This window comes from Helobdella robusta (assembly GCF_000326865.2).
Source record: "Helobdella robusta unplaced genomic scaffold HELROscaffold_17, whole genome shotgun sequence".
Classification (NCBI taxonomy): Eukaryota; Metazoa; Annelida; class Clitellata; order Rhynchobdellida; family Glossiphoniidae; genus Helobdella; species Helobdella robusta.
In genome coordinates this window covers 1,937,885-1,959,112 of record NW_008703942.1, presented here as the reverse complement: position 1 = coordinate 1,959,112, position 21,228 = coordinate 1,937,885, and the positions used below count along the sequence as shown (strand labels likewise).

Below are 21,228 nucleotides of genomic sequence, written 5' to 3'. Positions count from 1 at the left end.
AAAGAAATTAAAAATGTCTACAATATAATAAATATTTTGTTAAATAAATATTGTTATATCTAGAAATGAAATGTTTTTGATATAATTAGAACAAATTCAAAAAATGAATAACCTGATATATAATAATTGACATAACTGTTTTTTTTCAAAATATTGGTTGTAAATAATTATTCGAAACCGAGGTTTATTATATAAAATCCTAGTAAATGTACCGGTAAATAATTTGGTCCTAGTAAATCCTAAAATCCTAGTAAATAAAATCCTAGTAAATGTACCGGTAAATAATTTGGTTGATTCGGTCGCATTTTAAAAAAATGTTGTTTTGCCAAATAAATGCTTTGTCATGTGTGTTCTTTTAGAATTCTATCAATCCATGTTTTGAAATAAAACACCTTGACGGCAAAACTACTTTGACATACATCAGATGTCTCTGGAGTAACTGGTCCTATCGCTACAATTGAAAAATATTTCTTAATAAAAAAATCGAACTATGAGTGTAAGCAAACCTTACCAGCCACATAGCTATGAATGCCATGTACTGTCCAGCGGTCTTCGGTTAAACTCTGACAGGCAAACGGACCTCCGCTGTCACCCTTGTGGTTGCAAGTGCAAATAAAATTAAACGATGTTAACTAACGAACTCACAATATTTTTGTATTTTATTGATAAACAGGATGCAGTGGTAAGTACTTGCATTTTTAATTTATTTTCAATATTTTTAATTTATTTTCAAGGGTGGACAAACAAAAAACAAGAAGTATTTTGCTCAAATTTTTCAAAAACTATTATATTGACTTATGAGTAGAACTATGTTAAAAAATGGCGTTCAATGAATGAGTAAATCTATAATTCGAACATAACTCATTAACATTTCAAAGAAAGCAACATTAATAATTCAATATATTACTATTTGATAGACACGTTTTTTAACTTATTGAACCCCTGCAAAAAGAAGCACAAAGTAAATTCAAAATGATATGTTTATAAAAGAAAGAAACGAATGAAAAAATTGTCTGGCGCGTTCATGACAAAAAAATATATAGCCAAAAGGACTAAAAACCCGGAAAAATCTTATTTTTTAGCTCTCGGTCTGTATAAGTAGTATATAGGCAGGGCAACCGTCTGTCGTGAACCGTTTGTCAAAATTTCAATATGAAGTTGAGATTGTGGTGATTGTTTGATTGAAAAAATTTATATTTTATAACTATTTGATGAATAATAAGTCATATTTAAACTATTGAAAAATCTAACTCTGCAAATGTTAGGAAATTCTTTGATGAAACTTTTGTGAGCTCCAATGCATAGTATGTCAATATGCTCCGCACACGGTAGAACTGTCATCCTGGTCTTCAACATTTTATCTGAACCGGCATCTGTGCAAGTTTTTAAATGTTTTTATTTACTGCCATGTGTAGGTTCATGTCATTATTAATTTTTAAAAATCAACCCAATTTTAAAAAAGCGTCTGAAATTCTATGAATATGATGAATTGTTTTTATTCTTATTATTTAAACAAAATGTTAAAATAAAAATGCTTATTTTAAAGTGTATCCAAAGCCACTGCTGATGCAAACGCTGTGAAGAACAGTGGAGGCGGAAGCGCGAGGAAGGCAGATGGGCTGAATGTAGTGAGTGAATCGTACTTTTCTTTTAAGTTTTACCAGTGCGATATCGTTTGCTAGATGATTGCCAGGAAGCTTTTCATGAAGAAAAACTTTATCAATTTTCATTCTTTCCCAGTTTTCGTCGAATTTATAAATGGAGCCGAGATGAATGGTGCATTCATGAAGTTTTGTCCGAGTTTCTGTGCTGAATACACGTTTACTAACATATTCAAATAATATATAAAATTCTTGTACAGATAATTTTAAAATTTAATATTTTTATCAAATAAGTTCACTGAGTGGAAAGTTAAACAAATTTCGTGACTAAATGTTATTTAGCTGCGTTAACTTTTTAATTTCTTTGCCAGAGCACGTTCAACACATAATCAAAATGTATATTGTTGAGTTCAGTTCGAGAACAAATAATTTGGTCCTTTATCTCATACAATTGCAATATTTGAATTACAAAATAGCTGTACCATTAAAAAGCTTTAAAAAGTGAAAGTTACAGGAATTATTATAAATGGGATATGAATCAAACCAGGTTGCAGCAATTGATTTGAAGTTCAAAATGAACTCAACATAGTTAAAAAATTTAACTATGTTGAGTTCAAGTTTTAGTTCAAGGACGAAGACGGTGGTAAACTTATAAACTGACGTTGATGTTCATAGTGTTGAAGAATAATTAACACATACTACAGCTTACAAGACTTTAAAGCAAAAAAATTTCGTGAAGCAAAGCATAAAAATGTTGCTCCAGTTTGTATGGACCCACCAACGTAAAAATATCAAAGAACGAGCTGAAGAGCACTTTCTTAATATGGGGAAAAAATAATTCAGCAGACGTGTAAGAATTTAGCATGGTAAGTTTGGAATGTGGTTGACGAGCAGCCAGTCAAACACTTTGTTAAATGACATGAAACGGCGATTTACATGGACCTCAAATTATTTCATTTACTGCGCCTAAATAAAATGAAAACAAGAATTGATGGAGTCTGATAAAAAGATATTTTTATACAAGTTCAACTCACAAATTTTTGAAGCAATGTGCTGCAGTCATGATCCACTGATCTTTAATCAGAACAGCTCCACATGAGGTGAACGAGCACAACATGTAGACCTGCCAAGGTAACTCTCCCCGTGAAACTGCTGCACCATATATGATGTACTGAGAAGATTTGTTCACGTGGGGTCGTCTGCCACAATCTGGCGTGTTGAAACAATGATGCAGGTTACAAAAGCATGAAAGAAGATTTTGTGTCTTACCTTCCTCAAGACAACTCAGAGCAATTATTTCTTGGCAGACCACATTCCTGTATTATGTTATAGACACAATTTAAAATTAACGATCTTTTTCAACAAACACAAAGCGTTATAATTAAAATGACCGTCTGACGATTGTATATATCGTGATTAGGTGCTGGACATCGACATTGACCTCAAGACCCATGGTTGCGTTCGTGTTATGCCTGATTGTGAAACCTCCGCCAGTTCTGAAACAAATTTAAAAATAAATCTGATATCACCAAAATAAAGCTTCATCATCAGATAAACCTGAAATTGGAAAGGACACAGAAATGAGCCACCCACCCCTCTTGCCAGTCAGTGGAGCATACAGGTCTCCAAGTTGAATCTCTATCTTTTAGCATCAAGGTGCTATCGTTCAAAATTTTGACTGCAAAATAATTAAATATTTAAATTTCCTTAAATTTTATAAAAAAAAAAATAAACAGTATTATGTTTATTTTGTTTATAAAAAAACTACATGATAAAAGAAACGATTTCAATTTTATTACTCTTAAGATATTTTAATGACAAGCATTTTTTAATTTTCGTTAATTTGTTCAAAAAATAAAATTTCTCTTAAAGCAATAAATGAATGTTGTTGCAAGTGATACGACGAAACGCCAACCGCAATTTTTCTCATCACTGCCGTCGTAACAGTCTCTCGCACCATCGCATATTTTCTCTCTAACCAAACAAATTGTTATTTTTCCTGAACATCTGAACAGATTTTCGGGACAAGAAACTGAAAATATATCAATTATAACAGTTGCGCTGATGTTACAACTACCTTTCTCCCTATATATTACATATTGTCTACCGTTGCATATTATCATTATTCTCAAGCTTTAAAACAATTAAAACACAATTTTTGAAACGTTCATCTATTAAAAAAATTTTAAGCTAAATGTTAAATGTTGTGACAAATGTATTAAATTTTGTTAAATGCAGAATAATTTAACTCTGTTATAACTGTTTATCATGCAGTTATTAAAATATTAACTTTGACATCAAATAGGAAAAATCGTAAAAAAAAGGCACCACAATTTTTTTCACTTTCGTCGTCTCCCAGAGGGCAGTCCTTCCTACCGTCGCAGAGAAACATATTCGATATGCACCTCCCACTGATGCATTGGTGTTCTACCTTACCGCAAGCTGCAATAATAAATTTATGTTTCAACTTACAACATTTTTCACAGTGAACACATGAAAACAAACTGACTACAATTTTGTTCGTCTCTATCGTCTGGACAATCTTGGTATCGATCGCACAGTTGGCTGTATCTTAAACATAGTTTCAAAACTGGACAATACATTGGCGTTCCAACCGGACAATCTGTCAGCATATTATTTCATAATTTAAGCGTGGTGTATGTTAGTGTAATAAATTGTATAAATTACCCCCTATCATTGTCGCTTTGCTGAAAACTGTTGAGGGTTAAAAAATAAAAAAAAAGTTAAAAAAATAAATTTATTATATTAATAATTGTGATGTTGATAATGTTGAGCCCAATTTATTGACATTTCGTTAAATAGTTTAATGAGATGAAATGAGAAATGAGATGACGTTTGGTTTGGTTTGAGATAGCCCATTTTCATTAAACATATCACCGAATAAAAATAAAGCGATTGGAGTTGCAAGTTTCTTAATCTATGCTATTGAAAGTTTTGTAAAAAAAATTATTTAACATATCAAAAAAACATCTCATGAAAAGAAAATAATAATTGTTCATTTGAAAAAGATATCGTCCAACATGACTGTGTAATTGCGGATGAAATGAACCTTCGTAATATCGTAAACAAATTTACATTTTATTCAGGTGCACTTTTTTAAACTTTAAAACTTTTTGAAACTTCATTCGTTGCAAAAAAAAGTACAAACCTAAATGCATCGCTCTGTTTATCGTTCGTAACGGGTAGAACGAAATAAATTCAACGATCTTGGTCAAAGCAATGATGCCTCCGACGCTGATGATGACCCAAAAATATGCTAACCTCTTTCGATGTTGAAAATAAGATGATTGAGATAAGGTGCTTCCTTCCGGGAAGCATCTAGTATTTTGAATTTAATAATAATTTCAATTGGTTATACGTAAGCACATAACAACAGAACAGAAACATGACATTATAAACTCACACAAGAGGAGTTTCGGTTAAAAAAAAGCTGTAAAAACTTTTGTTTGTTCGCGCCGTTCTCAAACTTGACGCTTTTAGAGAAGTTCGCCTGTGTCCATGTGATGTTTTGGAAAGAATATGCCTATGTCTCTCTGAAGCTTTTAGAGAAGTTTGCCTATATCTATCTGAGGCATGCTCATATTCATATGAAGATTTACGAAACGACGTCCTATTGTCTGAAATTGATGAGTCGTCGGTTAAGTTCTTTATACCAGTCATATTTTGTTGTTGTTTATCTTTCAAAATATGTTGAAAAAAAATGTTGCATTGATGTTGTTTTGTAAATATTTCTAAAAATTTATAAAAACGTCATAACATGGAATCGATGAATGATTATTTCAATCATTCAATTATGGGATAAACATCATAGAAATTTTTTTTATTATGATAACGACATTTGGACTGTTCTTAACTTAAATGTTTTTTCACATACGGACTCGAAGTTCAAAAATATTTTAGAGAATACATAAAAAAATCTGTTAAAACAATTAGTTATAATGTAATAAACAGAGTACAAACTTTATCTAAAGGAATAAATAGGAACAATTTAGAAATTTCTGTAGTGGCTCGGTAGACCAAATATTCAGCACTATATATTTATTATTATTATTATTATTATTATTATTAATGGTGCGTCTTTAAGCGTCGTTTAAAAATACCTCAGAGTTGCTAACGATAATTGCAGTACATTGAGTAGCAATGCAATGAATGGAGAGAGAAAAGGTATTAGCACGGGTAAGCTTGAACAAAAAGATGGTGTGTCAACCTTTTACAAAACTGAATAACAAACAACGCAGGATCGCGAAGGTTCCTAGGCAAACCATTCCAGACAGCAGGATTCATTACGGAAAAATTCCTTTGACCAAAAGCTAAATTTGTGTCAGGTACAAACAGTAAACCTGAATTGTCGGAGTGCAATGTTTGATTCAGCAGTGACATTGTTCCAGGAATGACTCTATCAGTTAAATATTTAGGGAAAACTCCTTTAATGCATTTTTAAACTGTTAAACATACTTTGAAAACAACTCTTTGATTAACCGGAAGCCAGTGAAGAGCAAAAAGAATTGGCTTAACGTGATCGTATTTTAGACCGACAAGCCTTGAACCCAATTTGGAATCGACTGCAGTCTAGACATATTTATACCAGACAGACTGAACAAGACATTGAAAGTATGCTTGCTTAAGGATCGTTTGATGCGCCAAAGCCTACGAAATGTTTTAGAGCATTCTTTCGAAATTGTTCTAGCATGAACGTTAAAAGACATGTTATTATCAAAAACAAATCCCAGGTTGCGTGCCGATGTCAGAGTCACCAAGTCTGATAGACTCAATGTTAATTTTTTCCAATTGCTGTGCCAACCGATAAAAACTGAGTTTTTGATTGATTCAATTTATCATTATCATTCATTCATCATTTACCATTCATCATTTACTTATTAATTTTCGAAATGAAGCAGTGAGGAGGGCAGAGACCATAATTACCTCGCCCGTTAAAATAGAAACCCCTTCTTTTTTCCCCTTCTTGTTTGCCTTCTTGTTCACATGTTTTGTTTGGTTTCTCATTTGCTTTTCTTATGTTCTTCTCTGATTTTAGCTTTCTTTTGTTCTTTGAAGTTTTCAGGTTTTGAATTATTGAAATTTACAGAAGAGATCATCGTTTTTTGCTGGCAGACAATCGTCAGAAGAGATTCATCATTTGTCCCACGGTAGATCCAAATTTAATTGATTAAATTGCTAATTCTTAATAATAATAACAACAACAACAACAACAATAATAATAATAATAATAATAAAGATAGTAATAATAATAATAGTAATAATAATAAGGATATTAATAACGATAATAACAATAATAACCAAAAACAAAAATTTTGGTTTTGAACTCAAGAAACTTGAGAATGATTTACGATCAACCGTTAAAAAAATCGAAAAGTTAAACATGTAATTAACTAACGCCGAACATGCTGTGATTTTTATCAATAATTGCCTAAATAAATATAGGCAATTATATATAATTATATATATATATATATATATATATATATATATATATATATATATATATATATATATATATATGTTGGTAATAGACCATAATTTTTACAATATTCTATAAATTCTACCGTTTACCGTACCGTACCGTTAATGTGTCAACGCCAAACATTCGGTAGAATTTATATATATATATATATATATATATATGTTGGTAATAGACCATAATTTTTACAATATTCTATAAATTCTACCGTTTACCGTACCGTACCGTTAATGTGTCAACGCCAAACATTCGGTAGAATTTATATATATATATATATATAAATTATTATATATATATAATATATATATATAATAATCTATTATATAATTTATCAACTTGAGTGCTTCTTTGAGTGATTTTGAAAAAACCCGTTCGTGGTCACCGTTTGTGCGTGCAGCCGGTCCAGAGCATCGCATGTTTTCCTAACGGTTGTTTGTGTCAAAATGTAGAAAAGAATTTTATGGTACAGAGTTTGGTGTGTATTAAAGTTTTTATTGGGTTGTTTTTTTCCAAATGTTTACACCTAATCGTTTGCTCGCATGTTTATGCCTAGTTGTGTTTTTTCAAATCCTGGTTGATTGAGTGTAGGATATTGACTCAATTTTAATACCATGTTCAATTTGCTCACAAAATAGATGTTGCTATTTAAGTTTTTATGCATTTTCGTTTTAAACACCATCAAATTGAAACGCATACATTTGAAAGTCTTTATTAAAAATTCTTAACAATAATATTACTCTTTAATCTCAAAACTCAAAATTTTAAATCAATTTTCCATTCATCAATTTTAATAAAATGTACAAAACTGATTATACATTTTTGAATGTCATAACTTAAAATAAAATATTTTCTGTTGAAACATTTTTTTGATATAGTAAACGAGTGAAAATTAAAGCGAAACTGGTCTTTATATTCTAACTATCGATATATGCCAGTTTATAAAATGTTGCATGTCACATTTTTTCATCTAGACAATATTTTTTTCAAATTTCATGATTTTTTTTATAGTGTCGAATAAATATTATTTATGTAATTATTTGTGAACCAATATTAACTGATTATTAATTTATAAAACAATATTAATTATTATCTTGTAAAATTTCATCAATCCACTGCCTGAAATAGAAGACGTTGACGGCGTAACTGCTTTGGCACATTTCAGATGTCCCAGGCTTGGCCGAAAATGGTGCTGTTAAATAAAATCCATCTCAATTACTGAAAATCACCGAACTGAAAATTTGAAGAGTCCTACCAGCCACGTAGCTGTGTATGCCATAGAGTGTCCATCGATCTTCTGTTACACTTTTACAAGAAAATGGACCTCCACTGTCTCCCTGATGATACAAAATCGGAGAAATATTAAAATGGTGGATGTTTGTTGGAATGTATGTCTCCTAAACACATTTTCATTTTCTACACACAATGTGATTTATTATTAAATCCTGATCAAATTTTAGTGCTCTAATTAAATTCTTGACTTTTTCTCTTGAGATACTCAATGATAAATTTGTATTTAGTGAAATTTTTAGATTTTAAAACAAAATTATCCGAAAAAATGTAGAGAGCGATAGTTTAAAATCCTTTGCGTTCTTTTTTTTAAAGTAAACTTAGACGTGAAATGATGATCATGTTTGGTTCAATTGATTCAGGGAAATTTTTGCTTTTCGTAGGTTTTCAAAAAATTGCATTTTTTTGAAGATTGCGTTCACATTTTAAAACTTTCACAGTTCTTCTTGATCTAACAGGAAAAAGTCGGTGTGGATATAACCGGAGGGTTCATTTATTTAAAAAATTATTAAAAGGCATTACCAAAATGGAGACCTTCAAAAGGCACGAAGGTAAATTGAATGAAATTTAGAGTCAAATTTCAATAATTTAATCATTGTTTACATCCGGCAATTTATTAAACTTTATTTTATTTTATTTTCATTTTATTTTATTATGCAGTTGAAGATTTTAACTTTGCAGATGTTAGAAATACCCTGCACGATTAAATTTTCATAGGCTCCTATGCATATGACATCCCAGCGTTCGTTGCACTGCAGTATAGACATTCTAATCTTCAACATTCTGTTTGAACCAACATCTGAGAAGTTAGTTACTTTTTATTAGTTAATGCTATTTTAACATTTTCAAAATATTCAATTTAATAAATTGCATTAAAAAAATTACCTTCTCAATGATAAAACTACTTTATCATCAAAAAATCATTAAAAATAAAGTAAATTAAAATTTTTATCAATTATTTTGAAAAAAACTAGGTTTACAAATTTTTTTTTTAAATTGAACTTTTTAAAGTGTATCCAAAACCACTGCTGATGCAAAGGTTGTTAAGAACGGTGGACGTTGAAGCACGTGGAAGGCAGATGGGCTGGATGTAGTGGGAGAATCTTACTTTCTTTCTCAGTTTTACGAGAGCAATGTCGTTTAACAAACTTGAACGATCATTGTCTTTGTGAAGGAAAACAGTCTCTATTGTAAACCTTTCCCAGCTGTCGTCAAATTTATAAACGGAGCCAAGATGGATTGTGCATTCAGCTATTCTTGCTTTAGTTTCTGTGCTAAAATTAAGTTTACCGGACATTTATACAAATGTTCATAGATTTTCAATAAGTAATTCAAGAAAAACGTGCAATTAACTTCACCGTTAAGATCGGTTGAGCATATATATCGCTATCTACAACGCATAGACATTTTAAATGAATTAATTATTTTAAGGTGTCTAGGGTACTGCACTGATCTTTGCCTGTTAAATGGTCAAGCTCACGATGCGAATTGTATGCGTTCCGCTTGCTGGTGTTTGCAACATCGCAAAAGCAGATTTAAATAACTTGCGAACCCAGCGATTATTTCTGAGAACAACAAAAATTCGTTACTGGAAATGTTTAGCAGCACGTCAATTATGTAATATTTTTAGTTAAATATCTCATTTAATAATTGAGAACGTTAAATTATAATTTTGATGAACAGAGTCAACTCACAAATTTTTGAAGCAATGTGCTGCAGTCATGATCCACTGATCTTTAATCAGAACAGCTCCACATGAGGTGAACGGGCACATCATGTAGGCTTGCCAAGGTAACTCTCCCCGTAAAACTGCTGCACCATATATGATATACTGAGAAGATTTGTTCACGTGGGGTCGTCTGCCACAATCTGGCGTGTTGAAACAATGAAGTACGTTACTGAAGTTTTAGATTGAAAATTTTTAAAATTACCTTCATCCAAACAATGCAAAACGACCAACCCACTGCAGACCACGTCGCTGTATTTTGTTGCAAGCAAAAATAATAATTTTAATTACATGTTGCAAAAGTTACAAAACTTTCGACTTAAATAAGCGACGTTACTACTTATTCCATAGTGTCAATGACTTACACTTGACAACCGTGAAATTAAATTACCGTCTGCTTATTGTGTATATCGTATCTGTATCATCAATATCGACTTTAATGACAAAGCCCATACTTTTGTTGGTGTTCGGCTGGACAGTGTGTTTTAAGCCCTTTCTGAAATTAAATTATAATGTTTGACAGAATGAACTGAGGCAAATTACGTCCATATCAGAATGGAACCTAAAATTGGAAAGGACGCAAAAATGAGACACCCAAGCATCTTTCCAGTCGTCTGAACATACAGGCTCCCATGTTTTGTCATCAGCCTTTAACAACAACGTGCCTCCATTTGAAACTTTTACTTTAAATAATAATTAAAAAATTATTTTCAATTCTATTTATCAAAATCAAATAGTAAAAACATTAGCAAATGTAGTTATAAAAATTATTAACTGTGTTTATAAAAAAAATTTTTTCGTTATTTGTGAAAGCTCAAGTAAATGCAAATTAAAATAATGTATTAAATTCGCTTATTGTCGCATCAACATTGGGACAAGTATTGAGTTAGAAAAGAGAACGACTGAAGTTGAAGACGGCAAAAAAGATTCTAGAAAATGAACGTAGTCAGTGATGGAACCAGAACTTTTGGAGACTACGCCATGTTGATTGGAAGAAGCTGCTTTCCGGGGACAAACATTTTTTTAAATAAGAAAACTATCCGAAAAATATCGTCGTGAGCGTTGTGTTCAGCAGTTTTTCATAATAAATGAAATTGATAAAATATTTACGCTGTAATGTTCTATTTGCAAGTTTAAGCAGTTATATTCCATTTTCAGGTTTACAAAGTACATTATGGTGTTAAACAGTTTTTGTTTTTGGTTTGATGGTGAATGCTTTACTGTTTAATTTTGAAAAGACTTTGTTATCTATTGCGTCGTAAAAAAAAATCTATTTATTTTTTTTCTCTCATGACCTGCTGGATATATATACCTAAACATATTTCCTTCTATTCGCCATTTAAAAAAAGAAACTATAAAAATAAAAGACGAACAAGTGATTTTGTTAGTTATTTGGTAATATGTTATTGATGAGTGTATCTGTAAACAGTGCGCGCGGCTTCGATAGATGAAGATCATGATGACCATGGTGGTTCAGCGGGAGCAGTTTCAAAACAACCTACGAACTTTTATATTTTGAAACGAAAAATAATAAAAATTACTAAAATCATTTTATACCAACCACAATTAAATTCATCACTACCGTCCAGACAATCTCTTCTGCCATCACATAACTTACTCCCATGCAAACAAATTGACAGCTTTCCAGGGCACCTGAAACCGTGGTTTAGACAAGGAACTGAAATGCAATATGATGAGTGATGTACGTGGAAATATATGCATATAATTTCTTCCATCTCAATGTTGATATTATTGCTTGGTTGTGTTGTATTTAATGTTCTTCTTACTGAAGATCATAAGTTCGTTTAGACTCTTGAACATTAGAAGTCTACTCAGACGCAAATGATATCTATGTTTTCACCATCAAATTAACTTTTTAGTTTAAGCTACGACGAACCTTTTCATAATTACAACTATATACAACACGTGAAACATTGTGTGAAATAATACATAGCCACATTAAACAGTCATTTTATCAGAACCACCAATAGCAAGATAGATTTGCACGGTGGATTTAATGAAAATGTTTGAAAATTCTTATCCTTTCCCCATCAATATTAAATTGTTCTAGCGATTATATTAGCTCAGCGTGTTTCAACCATTTAAATATTATAACTTACGATTATCTCTCAAACAAACGTGATGCAAATGTCTTTGCAAAGAATAGCATGCCTTGTACAGACTCTTTAAAAATCACACCAACTTTTCAATGCCTTTTACAAAAATATGTATTATATATTTTAAGTATTGTTTATGTTTTGCACATTGCGTTTTTTAACAGTAGCAAACACCAGCCAAAAATTTAGGTGTTGTCCATAGGATGGTGCTATCCATAGGGACAACGGTTTATCGAAAGAGATGAGAATGTTGATGAGAAAAAAGATATTTCAACAACTTCTTCACCAGCGTAAAAGTTGTTAAAATCTTTTCTTTCTCGTTGCTTTGATTGGTTTCATTGCGAGAAGGTCGTTGCTCCAGAGACAACAGGCAACAACACACAGACCTCCTTTCTGATCAATATTTATAAAAAAAAAGCTATAACATCAACCGTGCTGGTTATCACAACGCAAACTCATCATCCTTATAAAATGAAAGAAACACTTCATTCAAAATAATACAGCACACTCCACTAATTGATACCTTCAGACATCAACTATTCCTCCATAAAAATTTTGTTCAAACAACTACGTAAAATGGCAGTCAGAAACTCCATTCATTCTGATGAAGCGATAGTTTTACTCGATGGATGGCCTTCTCTCCACCTACAATGAATCAGTCCGAACAAACACTAACAAGATCCGATTGAAGAAGACTTACTTGCACAACTTCTGTCCGGCCGTAGAAGACTCCTCAATAGCTACAAATCAAATTAAAGCAACAGCATCAACAACATTTGTCCGTTTTGCCATCTCCAATCAGATGATGTGCTTCAATCGCATCAACAATCCTGTACCCATCTCAACACAACCGACCTTTGGAAAAATCCTACGCAGGTTGCCAGCTGGCTACAGCCTCGGTTGAACCAATAAGCTGGTGGCGGACTTAGGGCAGCAGCTGCAACAGCAGCATTAAAATTTACGCAATGGATTGCAGATGTGATTGGATAAAAGAGCAAGGCACTGTTAACTAAACTTTTTTCATCTCTTGCCGCTGATATATTAACTTAATTTAAACTTAGAGCAAGTGCATAAACGGCTTGCTGCGATCGGCTACACATTTTTGCAATTAGAAACAGTTTAAAAAATAAATACTTGAATTTTAACAAATTTTCGATTACGCTGTTTAAGCTTATTCAGTGAACATTATTCAAAAACATCTTTAGAAAACTGACCACAGTTCTTAGCGTTCTCGTCGTCTCCCAAGGGACAGTCCTGCTTACCATCGCACAGGTACATTGACGATATGCATCTTCCATTCTCACAATGATGATCTGCTTGATTGCAAGCTGAAGCATTTATTTTAATTTTCAAACTTCAACATTTCAAAAATTGGATAAACAAATGAAAAAAAAAACAACTGACTACAATTATGTTCATCTCTATCGTCTGGACAGTCTTGGTATCGATCACATAACTGGCTGTATCTTATACAAAGTTTATTTTCAGGGCAGTACATTGGCGTCCCAACCGGACAATCTGTCAGCGTATTATTTCACAATTTAGGTACGGTCTGTGCCAATTTAACAAACGTTCATAATTATTACCGTCCAGGATTGTTGCCTTGCTAAAAACTGTAACATGTGTTCAGTTCGTTTGAAATTAATTTATCAAAAAATTTATTATATAATCTAATTTATTAGATTGCATACATTCAAATCGAAATTATAATTATTAGGTGTCGAGGTGTTTATTTAACCACAACATAGAAAAAAATGTACTTGATTCTTTTATATAAAATTGATCTTAATATAAATATTTAAGTAGGAGATTTGTGTATATATCAATGAAAATACAAAACTTTACAACCAATTACATAAACATAATAAAAAATTAAAGAAGTCATCGAATGCACGGTTGGTGCGCGCTGTCATTCACATCTCATCTACATAATAATAGTTTGGAAATATTCGACTGTTTATTTTTAAAACAAATGATAAACCTAAAAGCATCGCTCTATTTACTGATCGTAATGGGTAAACTGAAATGAATTCGACAAATTTGGTCAAACTTAGGATGATGAAGACGGTGATCATAACCCAGAGGAATGCTAATACTTTTCGGCTTTGGAAGTAGGAAGATTGAGAAAGTGTGCTTCCTTCCGGATAACAGCTACAATTTTTTTAAAATTATTATTTTATATATTTTATTTTTTAATAAAGTATAGATAAGAGCAAAATTTATGGTTTATGTTATCAAAAAGATTGAAATAACGCAGTTGTAAGCAATTTAATTTTTTTTCTTTTATCGGACCTGAAATAATGAAGCTTATTAACTTACACTAATGGGGTTTCTGATAAAAAGAGGCTGTAAAAGGTTTTCGTGGTTCGAGCTGTCCTTGCACTCTGCCGCGTTCTATCTGGCCTTGATCGTCTGCCGAAGTTCAGTTCGTTACTTTCCTTTTCACTCGGCTGTGGTTTTGTACTGGCGATGCTTTCCATCAATTTCATTTTTTAATTATTTTTTGAATCGAAGCTTTTCAAAAACAATTGTTGCAATTATGTTGTTTTGTAAATATTTTTAAAATAAACAGGAAACGTCATGGCATGGAATAGATTTGAAAAAATTTATCAAACCATTATAGTGTTGAGAATTGATGTAGCTGAATAATTTTCGTGTGTGACATTTGGAATGTTTCATCAGCCCTTCTAGAACCATTGTCTCGTTAATTTTTGATTTGACTATAATGTTCAAAAATGTTTTTTGCTGGATATTTGACATGAAAAACGCAATAATATAGAGAGGTTTTGGCAACAAGAGGAAAATATAAATTTGAACTACGACATCCTATCAAATTATTTTTGTTGGTTAATTAATGGTACAATTCATGCCTAAATTTTACCTAAAAATATCGAGTTTCTAATAGACATCGATTTGAAATTTTATTAAATAATAGAACACAGTAATCCACAAGTTATAAAAGCAGTTACTATAATAACTGAATTTGTGTGAATTTGCCATAGAGTTTAGTATCGTCAATCTATTTTATCTAAATGTATGCCATGTTTGTTTGTCGTAGATATATTTGTCGTGTTTTAAATATTTTGAAAATAAATTATTTTTTTTATTTTTAAACTTTGATAATAATTTAATAATATTGACATTCTTCATTGGATTCGATTACATTTTTTGTTTTTTTTTCAACTGTTTTTTAAATTCCCTGCATCTCTGAGGAGCAAATCCTCCCGCCCAAACCGCCTGCTACGTTCATTCACAAATAAATTATTTTTCGTATTTCAGATTTAATCAAAATAACAAAGTAAGACAAATAATTTGTCAAAATGTAATTTGATAATCGAATATGGCTGTAAGCATTAAAAAAAAGAATAACCTTCTGATTACAAAAAGTCAAATGTTGATAAAAAAAACTGCTATTATATTTGCATGACTTATTATTAAACATTATTATTAATAAATTGTAAATATATTTATACAGCTAATAAAAACATAGATAAAATTGATTTTTGTTTATTCATGGGCAAATATTCCACTGTTCAAGTAGTTCATTGCGAGTAACAACAAACAACTTCTGTCTTCTGTGGCCACTTGGCTGAATTTCCGTTGACTAAAAATTTCATGATTTTGTTTTTACAAAATATTTTTATAAATATCCATTGAAATTTTTCAATTCATTAATTTTTCATTTTCCATCCACGGTTGGAACTAAAAAACTTTTGCGGCTCAACTACTTCGGCAGAGGTCAGATGTGACAGGTTCGAGGATTCCGCTCCTGACTGTTTCAAAATTAGTTTGATGAAAAAAATACTCCAATAAAATAAAACGCGGATGGAAAGTTAATGAACCTTAGCAGGAACATAACAGCGGATGCCATCCAGTGAGTGTCCAGTGGTCCTCACCGGAACTTTGACTAGCAAATGGACTTCCACTATTCCCTTGTAGTTTCAAAATTTATACCAACTGAAAAAAATTAAATAAATATATTTTTAAACTTCGTGAACGCATTGGAGAAATCTACACATTATATTAAAGAAAAAAACATCATGCAATTTATAGAATGGAAGATGGTAACTAAATAAATGATGGACAAACGCGATCATAACGATATAAAGAACCATCGTAAGACTAAAATTTGTAAACGAGTTTATTATCATAACAGGCGTACAGGTTGCAAACCAGTTCTTTTGCTACTGAAAACTGACCATACACTTAAAACAGAAAATTAAAATAGATGAAAAATAATTGAGTGCCATATAAACTTGAAAATTAAAATAAACTTGTAAATGAAATTCAGTCGAACCAGCTTTCCAATAACATTAACGAATCGCATGGTATGTCCCTTAGATTTAAATGCGGGGCGGGTGTTTCACGAATAGCTGACGATACCAGCATTCGTTTCATCTTCCCACAACCAGACTGTTGGAGCATGAATTGAAGTCAAAACTCTAAAAGCAACCGGATTTAGTGTCGAGATTTGTCACTCGACTCCGATATGATGCAATCATTTAGTCACTTTAACTATTTACCAACGTCAAAAGATTGACACACTGTACTGAGTGTAGTCACAACATCATAATTTAAGTACTGATTTCCGAAAATAAGCTCAATGAGATACCGAGGTTAGATTAGAAAGTTTAGCCTGCAGTTTACAAAATTCATCCCTCAACTCAGTCTAGCGGTAGGTATGGAGTTATATTGGATAATTGGGCTGAAGGTTAACAGTTCAAGTCCGAAATTGATCTACTTATTAGGAAGGGGTCTAAAGAAATATACATTAATGCTGGAACAATTTTTTACCTTTCCCGATATTGCGCGTTGAAAACTTAGAAACAAACACGAACAAACTACGATCGCAAACTTTTCAAATTTTAGAAAGCCACTGATATACCTAACTTACGCACGGTGACATATGATGCAAACTGAGTATTTACTTCTCCGCTCTGTGCCCTTGCGAATATCTTCAAAATTTGGGATATTTATGAACAATAAACACTAATATGATAATATTTTAGGATTAACTTTCAATATTGCTAATATAATGTATACTAAATCAATTGAGAATGATTATACTGTAAAGATGTTAGATGTCAAATGTTAGAAATTTATATTTTTATAAACTAGTGTTTGTTTCAAAATTGGAAACCAAAAGTTGAAACAAATTATTTAAAAGTGGGAAGACGGAGTATAAGGCTTCTTAAGATATCAGTCATAATTTTTTCTTATATAATTAAAATCATGTTCATGCGTTTTTGTTCTAAATTGGATGTTTTAAAATTAATTTTTTTATTCAATGTTTGATATTTTTAAATTTTAACACATATATTTAATGTTCGCCAAAACTATTTTAATACGTGTTGTTTTGAATATGTAATCAACAAAATATATCACAACTAAAACTTAAACTACGAAAAACATTGTAAGTAATAAATTAATTAATTTAATTTCAATTTAGGCTGAGAATTAAAATGAAACTTTGTAGGTAACTAAACGATCAGTAATAAGTTTTAATGGTCCTGTGAATCCAATCGATAAAATAATAGACGTTTACAACAAATCCATTCTGGCATATGTCGTACGTATCAGTGTTACCAGCCCCTGAGTCATTAATTTCAAAATGATGTGTCTTAGTAGCAGAACCGTTGGACAATTTATTAATAACAATGTAAATCTCGTTTAACATCCAACCTGAAACAAAACTGTTGATCCCATGAAGAGTCCACCGACCATCGAACTTGTTCCTGCAGATGAATGGACCTCCGCTGTCACCCTTTGTAATGAAAACATTTGCAAAGTTTAATACTCTGCTCGTGCACAAAGTTGTTTGTACAAATTAGTTATTCAGTAACTAGTTTTGTTACTCTACAAATATTTGGATTTCCTTTCACACCAAGCTCGCCGTAACTGCTGATGCATAGGATATCGCGACGACTGTGACAAGCTATTATAGACATTCTCGTCTTTAGCAATCTCACTGGCTGCATGTCTATATATTTAGACAAATAAAATGTAACGCTTCAAAATTGAAGTTCATCACTGTTTAAAAAAAAACTAGAAAAACTTCTCTCAGTTATTCCAAAACCGCTGGCCACGCACACAGCTTGTAGGACCATGGATGACGGAGTTGTAGGTAGACAGATCGGTTGTAGGTAATGAGTGTAACGAACTTCACTCTCTAATTTAATGAGAGCTATGTCGTTTGAGGCAGTGAAAGAAGAATAGTTTTTGTGCAGAACTATCTTTTCAACTCGGAATATTTCCCAGTTGCTGTCATGCACGTAGATGGAGCCCAGATGTACCATGCACTCCTTCACTGACATACTCTTTCTATATAAGTTTAACAAACAAGTTGTTAAATGAGAAGTTTGAAATGTTGAATACTAAATTTTTGTTAACTTTTAAATAGATTTTCAAATGAATTTTTCTAAATAGTTGAAACATTTGCTTGCAGTAACTTACGTTGCTTCAGATACGCAATGTGCTGCTGTCATCACCCAACGCTTGTTTACGAGCACTCCGCCACAGTTCTTATGAAGACACCTCAGGTAAACTTGCCAGGGTAACTCCCCTCTAGAGACGCTGGTGCCGTAAATGACGTACGGTCGTTTTTTCTCAAATAATGGTTGTTTACCGCATTCTTGAAATTGATCGCTTCCTTAATATAAGAATATTTAATTTTGAAGAGTATTTAATTTGTTACCGTCTTGCGCGCACTCCAATCCAACGATGCTGCTACACCATTCATCACTGCAGAATTTATGATAATAAGACCCGGTTTAGAAAAATCTAAAAATGATTAAATATAATTCATAATTATAACAGGTTTTTAACACAAACTTTTGTTTTAAACTGTAGAGGGAAGATTTTCCAGAAGAATTCCTAACGTGCAACGTTGTCGTATTAAACTCGTTTGGTATGGCTTTTGACTTGATTGCATTTCTTTTCAAAACCGTTAACAAATTGAAAAATTCAATAAAAATATTTAAATTAATTTCCTAACTTTGAATCATACACTCTGTAAAACAATGAAACGAAGTTTTAAAAGTCTGAAATGCCTGAATTTGGCCAGAACGCAGAATTGAATGTTCAAAGCCTCGCTCCAGCTGTCGAAACAAACGGGCGTCCACGCTCTTCCGCCGACTTTGATCATCAACAAATCGTTTTCTGTTACTTTCACTGCAATTAAGATTCAAATCATAATAATGCAGAATAGACGATGTCTCATTAGTTTGCAATATTTCGTAAAGGGGGTGCGACTTGTCTCAAACCATTTCTGAATTTTAATTTACCGAGGTTTTTATATTTTCTTTCTTCATAATGAAGAACGTAATTTGTTTGTACATTTCTATCTTGCTACATCTTACTAAAAAGTATTAAAAATCATTTTAACTGGGTCGTGTGTTATCTTTTGTGTTTCTTACGTTCACGTTTCACTTTCACGTTACCTTTGTTCATATTTGTTCGCGTTGTACATACAAGTGCGTTTTGTATTTTTTAAATAAAAATTTGAATTAAACATTTGAATTTGAGTACACAATATTTATTGATTCAAATTTAAAAAAATTGACCACAATCTTCTTCATCCCCGCCGTCCAGACATTGTTTCTTTCCGTCGCAGAGCTTTCGCGGTTCTAAACATTTCACTTTGCTTCCAGAACATCGATAATAGTTATTTAGACATGGGCCTACAAAAAATAAAATTTAACAAACTGATCGGTGACTTTTAATTCAAAATGGATTTACAAAAATTTTTTTCAAATCCAGGAAAATAAACAGCATCGACATTGAAACAATATGTTCTAGTCCTAATCACGTCATTAACTTTCGTAGACCACCAATCAAAACCAACACCCTGTTGGTCTGTTGGCGCGAGCAAAAAAAGTTGAAGATCATTCTTTAGCATATAATATTCAGAGATGAGATTTCAAAAACGCATATAGCGTACGCGTGAAACCACTCATCCCACACGCTGATAGGCGGGGAACTTTTTGTAGTGGAACCGTGTACTGCAGAGCAGAACCAGGCGTCTTTAACTGTTACGAAATTATGCCGCCAAGAGTGTTCAAACATATCACTCCTTTAGAAAAATGTTTAGTCCCACATTGGCAGGATATCAAATATGCTCTCTTTTCACCTTTATACATTTTTCACGGACCGCATAGTAAATAATAAACATTCAAAGCGCTATAGCATGCATTATATGTATGTATGTATATAATAACACATATGTTTGAATAAGGTAAAAAGGATTGCGGTGATAAATTAGTCGATAAGTGCACGATGACATTTACAATTCAGTACGAAGTTCATGAATATTTTATATTTTGCATTGATACATAAGAACCAGCATCTGCCAGAATCAAATTTTTCAAAATAACAATAAACTAATAAATGAGTACAATGTTTGGAAATGTTGTGTTTAAATTAGAAACAATCAACGAGGTAAGTGACATAAAAATTAACCACAAGTCTGAACATCCTCGTCCTCGCCATCTGGACAATCGTCGTTTCTATCGCAAAGGAACAAATTTGAAATGCATCGGCCGTTTCGACATTGAAATGTGTCGTTCATGCATTCTGAAATAAAATATTTAAACTCAGTAGCATTTTTCCAAAGCAGAAATAATAAGCAATGTGTTTGATTCTAAAATTTGTTTCATACTTTCATGATAATGCAGTTGTATTAATAATTGTATTGTCTTGTACAATGTAACTATAACATTTCCGTCACATTTTGTCAAAGATTTAGTCAGAGGTTTAACTCCAAGATGAGCTTGGATTTCGTTGGAGCAAGCCGCAAAAAGATGTATGTCTTTGAATTCGTATTATTTTTTAATGACTCTAGTTGGCAAATTTTTGACATATCATGTCATTATTTTCGTTGAAAATTATAATAAAAATTTCATCCGATGCCGTCAGACACACTGACTGCAGGTCTGGTAACTAATTTCTGGTAACGCCGATGTGAAATTATTTTCATTCTCAAAGGAGTTCTCATTGAAT

At 31.9% G+C, this 21,228-nt stretch overlaps 4 protein-coding genes across 4 annotated transcripts; all 4 read right to left on the bottom strand.

Moving 5' to 3' along the window:
• Positions 1-1,535: 1,535 nt before the first annotated feature.
• HELRODRAFT_75798 (hypothetical protein) lies at positions 1,536-2,769 on the bottom strand (the record flags this gene model as incomplete). Its single annotated transcript, XM_009016031.1, has 2 exons — positions 1,536-1,809; positions 2,636-2,769. Coding segments are annotated over 2 exons (408 nt in total), but the record flags the coding sequence as incomplete, so codon positions are not given.
• Positions 2,770-3,448: 679 nt separating this feature from the next.
• HELRODRAFT_76087 (hypothetical protein) lies at positions 3,449-4,041 on the bottom strand (the record flags this gene model as incomplete). The annotated part of the gene is made up of 2 exons (XM_009016030.1): positions 3,449-3,633; positions 3,930-4,041. Coding segments are annotated over 2 exons (297 nt in total), but the record flags the coding sequence as incomplete, so codon positions are not given.
• A 3,583-nt stretch (positions 4,042-7,624) lies between these two features.
• Positions 7,625-9,685, bottom strand: HELRODRAFT_170197 (hypothetical protein; the record flags this gene model as incomplete). The annotated part of the gene is made up of 4 exons (XM_009016029.1): positions 7,625-7,671; positions 8,354-8,435; positions 9,063-9,187; positions 9,391-9,685. The coding sequence occupies 4 exons, from the start codon at positions 9,683-9,685 to the stop codon at positions 7,625-7,627; spliced, it is 549 nt and encodes a 182-aa protein (XP_009014277.1).
• A 1,991-nt stretch (positions 9,686-11,676) lies between these two features.
• On the bottom strand, positions 11,677-20,809 carry HELRODRAFT_132660 (hypothetical protein; the record flags this gene model as incomplete). The annotated part of the gene is made up of 4 exons (XM_009016028.1): positions 11,677-11,792; positions 13,446-13,559; positions 19,794-19,910; positions 20,689-20,809. Coding segments are annotated over 4 exons (468 nt in total), but the record flags the coding sequence as incomplete, so codon positions are not given.
• Positions 20,810-21,228: the final 419 nt, after the last annotated feature.